The sequence below is a fragment of the Electrona antarctica genome, assembly GCF_951216825.1.
Source record: "Electrona antarctica genome assembly, chromosome: 1".
Taxonomy (NCBI): Eukaryota; Metazoa; Chordata; class Actinopteri; order Myctophiformes; family Myctophidae; genus Electrona; species Electrona antarctica.
Window position 1 is genome coordinate 15834975 of NC_136806.1, and position 6901 is coordinate 15841875.

At 45.6% G+C, this 6901-nt stretch overlaps 1 protein-coding gene across 3 annotated transcripts in view; it reads left to right on the forward strand.

The window, feature by feature from the left end:
• The window catches only part of kdm3b (lysine (K)-specific demethylase 3B), a 44503-nt gene extending 39153 nt beyond the window's left edge, over nucleotides 1–5350 (forward strand). For all 3 annotated transcript variants that reach the window (XM_079505025.1, XM_079505027.1, XM_079505026.1), the window contains 3 exons: nucleotides 524–700; nucleotides 4026–4160; nucleotides 4955–5350. In XM_079505025.1, the coding sequence (XP_079361151.1) occupies nucleotides 524–700; nucleotides 4026–4160; nucleotides 4955–5029 (387 nt within the window). In that variant the 3' untranslated portion in view covers nucleotides 5030–5350. The remainder of the gene's footprint in view (nucleotides 1–523; nucleotides 701–4025; nucleotides 4161–4954) is intronic.
• The last annotated feature ends 1551 nt before the right edge of the window (nucleotides 5351–6901 follow it).

Here is a 6901-nt window from a genome sequence, read left to right on the forward strand (position 1 = left end):
TTTTGGTGAATATTAAGTAGTTCTGGTCATTTTGTGAGGGGCACTGGGACCACGCATTAAAAGTAAATGAATCCACAAAACTAGCGTCATTTGTATTTTCTTTTACCTATTTCTAAAATATTAGTTCAACTTTGACCCCACTATCACATGGAACTATTTTTGGGGCGTAGTGATATGGACACAAAAAACATAGTTCTGTGTGATAGAGGGGTCCAAAATGGTAGAATGGTAGAAATAGGTCAACAATACAAATGACGCTAGTTTTGTGAATTAATTTACTATTAATGCGTGGCCCCCTGTGCCCCCACAAAATGACCGGAACTACTTAATTCCGGCCAACCTTTCACTAATGATTAAATAAAAACTTTTTTCATTTGAATTTCTAATGAAATGCCATGTAAACCAACTTTACTTGAACCTAAATATCCTCGGTAGTCATGGTGTTTGCACTGTATATTTAAGTGCAGTCTGTGTGTTTGATATTGAAATATAATGTCCTGTACTTTCTCCCCGTTTGTGTCAGGTGGGAGAGGAACAGGGTCAAGAGAACCCTCCGGACCACGACCCCATCCACGACCAGAGCTGGTATCTGGACCAAGTCCTCCGCCGTAGACTTTATGAGGAGTTTGGAGTCCAGGGCTGGGCCATTGTCCAGTTCTTAGGAGATGCTGTCTTTATCCCTGCTGGTGCTCCACACCAGGTGAGACCTTTTGCTTTACTTTTAACGTGAATAGAATGATAGCATTCAGGTTATAAACTGATAATTTGTCATTAAGGCCCAACTTACATGTAGTATTACTGTATAGAGCGAAGCAGTCCCGCCCCCTACCAGGGCCCAGGAAATTATTCTCCGTTCATTTTCCTCATAGACATTTCAGAAAGTATTTATTTAAAGACGTTTACGCCGCGGACAAAGCCAACTCTTGTCGTGACAAATCATGACAACAAACACAATTTTTCGGGCCAAACAAAGAATTAGAAAGTAGAAAAAAACGGCAGGTTACAACACTTTTTTTTTTGTTTTTCTTCTATGTAATTATTTGTTTGGTCCAAAATATTGTGTGTTGTCATGATTTGTCACGACTCGTGTTGGCTTCGTACGACGCTTAAAAGGTCTTTAAATAAATACTTTTTGAAATGTCTATGGGAAAAATGCATTCATTTCCTGGGCCTGGCGTCGTCATGAAAGGGGACGCGACGCTCTATCTGCCCAGCTGCAGCACAGTCGGAAAACAAGGAAGTGAGTTGATCAAATAGAATCCATATTCTGGTACTCCATCGTCTATTCCACGCTCAAATGTTTTCAAAAACATTTTTGAGAGCAATGTTTAGCTGTAAATGACATAGTGGGTGTGTTTACATGGCTGTCATGTTGGAAACGGCAGTAAATCAGCGGGGCACAGCAGGTGCTCCGAGGGTTTGATTAGGCATCGGTCTGTTATAGAGCGGAGTGGTCATTATCCAGAAATAACAGACCGCTGAATTTGGCGATTGACCAATCAGAATCAAGCATTCAACCAAGCCGTGTAATATGTGATATTGGATAAGGAAACGCATTGTGTCACCGGCTGTGGAGGTTTAACCATGTTGACATAAACCTTAAGTGCTAGGAGACCAGCTAGGAGTCCCAACAGTTGTCTTTTCTTTCCCTCGTCCGCAGTGAACTATTAACTGTAGCAGCATTCAACAATAGTTGAATGCTGAATGCTGAGAATTGGTTGGCTGAGAGTTGGTTGCCGTGCAGACAGAAAGCAGAAGAAGAATGCATACAAATACCAGGTGTAAATGCGTAGTGGGTGATCATATTGCTTATTATTAACGGGTATAATTGGGTCGTCCTGAGAAATCACGTCATAATGAACAACTTGTGATCTTTTATTACTTTTTTCCTGTGGGATTTCTCCAGAATGTGAGCCCTTCGTAAACTTAACTCGGTTCATTATTTCTCTACTTTAATAATACCAATTGGTTGTAACTTATATCATTTTAATCATTGATTAGTCACCTCCCTGGACTGAGTAACACTGCTAAACGTGTGGGTTACACCCCCAAAACATTTGCCAAAATGGCTGTTATTCAACCCTTGCTTTGAGTTGCATAGTGGATTGGATGATTGCACTCTCCCACAGTAATAAGGAAAAAACAACACATTAACCATTTTTACACTTTATTAACATTTTACACTCAGTGTTATGGACTCTGTAGCGGGTGGACGATCCTAAAGCAGCCACAACCGCTTGGCACCTCCTTCTCATGCTGGTCACCAACCTAGCCACATTCAGCTGTGGGATGGCATCCCATTCCTCAACCAGGATTTGTTGCAACAAGTCAGCCAATGTGGTTCTGTTGGTCACTCTAGTACGTACAGCACGTCCAATAAATGGTACCATAGGGCTGACGCCAAATAATGCTGCCACTCTGTATGCTGGAGCACCAGCTTCCACTTGCCCTACTGCACGGGCCTTATCCTGAAGGGACGGACTCTGTATGCTGGAGCACCAGCTTCCACTTGCCCTACTGCACGGGCCTTATCCTGAAGGGACGGACTCTGTATGCTGGAGCACCAGCTTCCACTTGCCCTACTGCACGGGCCTTATCCTGAAGGGACAGACTCTGTATGCAGGAGCACCAGCTTCCACTTGCCCTACTGCACGGGCCTTATCCTGAAGGGACGGACTCTGTATGCTGGAGCACCAGCTTCCACTTGCCCTACTGCACGGGCCTTATCCTGAAGGGACAAACATGGCATCTTTCCACCAGTGTTGCTGCTGCTTGGAGCAGCAAAAATAGCAGACCTACAAGCTCGTAGCGCGCCACTCGGTGGCGCGCTATGAGCTTGTAGATCTGCTATTTTTCAATAGCTAAATTATAACATAATGTTTAAAACACCAAAAGGGGTTCCTGCCCAAAATGGGTTAAACAAAGTCAAGAAAGTGGCAGGACCCCTGCTAATGTGCCTTGGCACACACCTGTGACTGAGTGGAACACACCTGTGACTGGCACACTCCTTCCAGCACATGAAGCTCAAAACGAGAGTGAATGCCAACAGAACAATATTTAATTTTGGAAATTATTTTGGGGGGTGTTACGTTTAGCAGTGTTACTCATTCCAGGAATGTCCGATCCCTACATACTATACCTTGTTGTAAAGGTGACTAATAAACAATTACAATTATATAAGATACAATAAAAAAAATGGTATTATTAAAGTGGAGAAATAATGGACCCAAGTTAAGTTTCCGAACTTTGTGTGCCGAGTTTAGTTGGATGCCATGAACGTAACATTTTGAAATAAGTGATGATTATTAATCATACATACCATCAGTTTCTTACTTTATTTTAAGGAAATAACCTTCCATACCTGTACTAACCTGTCTGATAAGTTGTACAAATGCAACATTTTAAGCAGGAAAGTTAGTTACTTGCAGATGGAAGGTTTGCATTCATAAAAGCCACCAGGTGGAGACAGTGCATCAAGATAGAACTGACAATTCCTTTATGCTGAAACTGTATTCTTTGGTCTAGGAAAGTCGGTTGTGTTTTCCGGTTTCCAAACTAGCGCTGGCAACCGACGCCAACTTCCTATTCACCAACCTATGCGCCTGCCTCCCCTCTCCCCCGCGGCCCTCCTCCTCCCCTCCCCCCGCGGCCCTCCTCCTCCCCTCCCCCCGCGGCCCTCCTCCTCCCCTCTCCCCCGCGGCCCTCCTCCTCCCCTCTCCCCCACGGCCCTCCTCCTCCCCTCTCCCCCGCGGCCCTCCTCCTCCCCTCTCCCCCGCGGCCCTCCTCCTCCCCTCTCCCCCGCGGCCCTCCTCCTCCCCTCCCCATTAGAACCCAGCTCGGAACACTGACGTCACCAAAGTTGACACCGACGTTATTGGTTTAGAGAAATACAATGTTCACTCCCACTCCTATGCCACTTTTCCTGCATTTTTTTCCCCCTTTTTGAAAACAAAAAACTTCTGCGTTTTCCGAGGCTAGTGGACCTGTGATGTATTAATGAGGTTTTGGCATTGTTCCTACTATAGGTGCACAACCTGTACAGCTGTATCAAGGCGGCAGAAGACTTTGTATCTCCAGAGCACGTGAGGCACTGTTTCCGACTGACGCAGGAGTTCAGACATCTCTCCACCACTCACTCCAACCACGAGGATAAGCTACAGGTTGGTGTTTTCCCTCTTTCTCTGTTTGCTTTGACTAATAATAATCTTGCATTTAATTTGTTAGAAATAATGCATTTATTACGGCGAAGCTCCACTGACTGTGTTGCATCGCGGTGCGTTCTGACGGCTTAAAAAAAAATTACCGGGGCAAATTACAGCCATCGAACGCAACAAAAGTCGGCTGCACCTAGTGCCGCACTATCGTGAATGTGGCGCAAATCTTTGAATATACTTTCAGAGCGAACATTTTTTACTCAAATCTTTGCTTCTGGGGGATCTCTGGAACAACATATTTTCAGATGGGGGGTCGTAGGCCAATTTCATATATTTTTAGTGGTCCTTGACATGAAAATGTTTGAGAACGAAGAACATAGAAACATGCGTTTATCAGAAGACATTTTGTAGAATCGTCCTCGGGTCTAAATGGGTTAAAAGGGAACATTCCCTGTGACGATGTTGACGCGACGCCCGATGGCTGCAGTGGAGCTCCGGCTGCAGTGGAGCTCCGGCTGCAGTGGAGCTCCGGCTGCAGTGGAGCTCCGGCTGCAGTGGAGCTCCGGCTGCAGTGGAGCTCCGGCTGCAGTGGAGCTCCGGCTGCAGTGGAGCTCCGGCTGCAGTGGAGCTCCGGCGGTCGTGGAGCTCCGGCGGTCGTGGAGCTCCGGCGGTCGTGGAGCTCCGGCGGTCGTGGAGCTCCGGCGGTAGTGGAGCTCCGGCGGTAGTGGAGCTCCGGCGGTCGTGTCTGCCACATGTACATGATGTGTCAGTGTTGTAAACGTATGCTTTGTGTTCTTCAGGTGAAGAACATCATCTATCATGCAGTGAAGGACGCCGTTGGAACTCTGAAATGCCACGAGCCGAAGCGCCCTTAGTGGCTTTAACCACTGTCCAAGACCTCAAGGCACCCAAGACCACTCTTGACTACATACACACATGTTCAAGTTGCATACCTTTTGCGTTCTCTCTCTCACACACACACACACACACACACACGCATGCACGCACACACACACACATACACGCACACACACACACATACACACGCACGCACGCACGCAAAAGCTGCAGTGATAAAGCATAGGGATTTCCGCAGGGCAGTGAAGGCCTTGGTTTTATGGGGTTCAGGGAGACGTGAGAAGATGCTGCTGCTCACGCAAACTAATTTGAGGTGCGACGCGGCCGTGCGTGACGTGGGAGGGTAGTAGGGGGGAGGGGGGGGTGGGTTAGGGGGGTATTTAGTTAGTCAGCGCTTTGATGAAGGAAGTTCACTTCATCACTGTTACACACGGTATGCTAAACAAAAAAAAACACACGTCTAGTTGTTTTCCAATTCACTTTTGATTAACCCTGTATTTAAGGTCAGCGTGTTTGTTGCTCTATTGTTTTATTGTTGTTTATAATAAATTGAGTTGACGAGGGGGAGGGAGACTGTGAGGCAGAATGTTGATGTGCCTTCAGAGCAGAGACGTTCAGCTGCTGCGTTGAGCATCTAAAATGTGAGCACTGGGCTAACTTCCTTTTTTTTTGACAACGTCAATATTATTTTTCTTCAGTAGAAGAGCGGTTGGCTGTTGTTGTTTTTTTTGTTTTCTTTCTTTTTCTTATGTAGAGATTTAATTTTGTTTTTGTTAAAGTTTTCACCAGCTGATTCCTTTTGCACTCTGGCTGAAAAATGGGTTTGTGATAAACAGCCAGTGAAGGGAAACAGACCAAAGTTTTCTATTTTCAGTTGTCCTGTTTTCACTTTTTAGAATTCAAACTGTCAGAAGTATGTTATCTACTTTGTTTTGTATAAAAAAAATTCAAGATAATAAAGGTAATAAAGAAGCTTGTTTTTTGATTGAATGCAATCCGGGAGGACCGGTGTCTGGAGAGGCGTCTTCATTGGTTGGGTCACCTCACCCTGTGTCTGGAGAGGCGTCTTCATTGGTTGGGTCACCTCACCGGTGTCTGGAGAGGCGTCTTCATTGGTTGGGTCACCTCACCGGTGTCTGGAGAGGCGTCTTCATTGGTTGGGTCACCTCACCGGTGTCTGGGGAGGCGTCTTCATTGGTTGGGTCACCTCACCGGTGTCTGGAGAGGCGTCTTCATTGGTTGGGTCACCTCACCGGTGTCTGGGGAAGCGTCTTCATTGGTTGGGTCACCTCACTGTTGTCCCACTGCAGACTCCCAACAACATTGTACAAGTACCACGACTCCAGCCGAACAGAACTACTGGCCATTAACATTGTATCAATATATATATATTGATCTTAGCAGTCTGTTTTGATTTTGTTTTTCCAAAATAAAGTTTCCCAAAAATAAATGTATGCAGGTTCATTATTCAATATTATGAAAGATGGAGTTGGGTTCACCGAACCGTTGTAACTTCTGAGTGACTTGAATGTTTGCTTGGTGGTTTGTGTGTGTGGGGGACTGGGGGTGTGTGGGTGTGGGTGCGCGTGCATGTCTATCTAGTCTATTTTGACCCAGCTTTCACAGAATCGCCTGCTTGTGTCTGAATCCGTAAAAGTGGATCACAAAAATGGGGCAGTCACCAAAATGTCCGTTTGGATAGGAAAAAAAATAGAACACTTAACTACATTACATTGTTTTGTGCCAGACACACCAGTCACTACTGTGTATGAATCTGAAAGTCTTTACAAAAGGTTTTTTGGTGACTTTTCATTGCCTTCACTAAATCGCAGTCATCACTGTCTGTCACACACCGACTAGTCTCTCTAGACAGACTGCTGTTTTTCCTT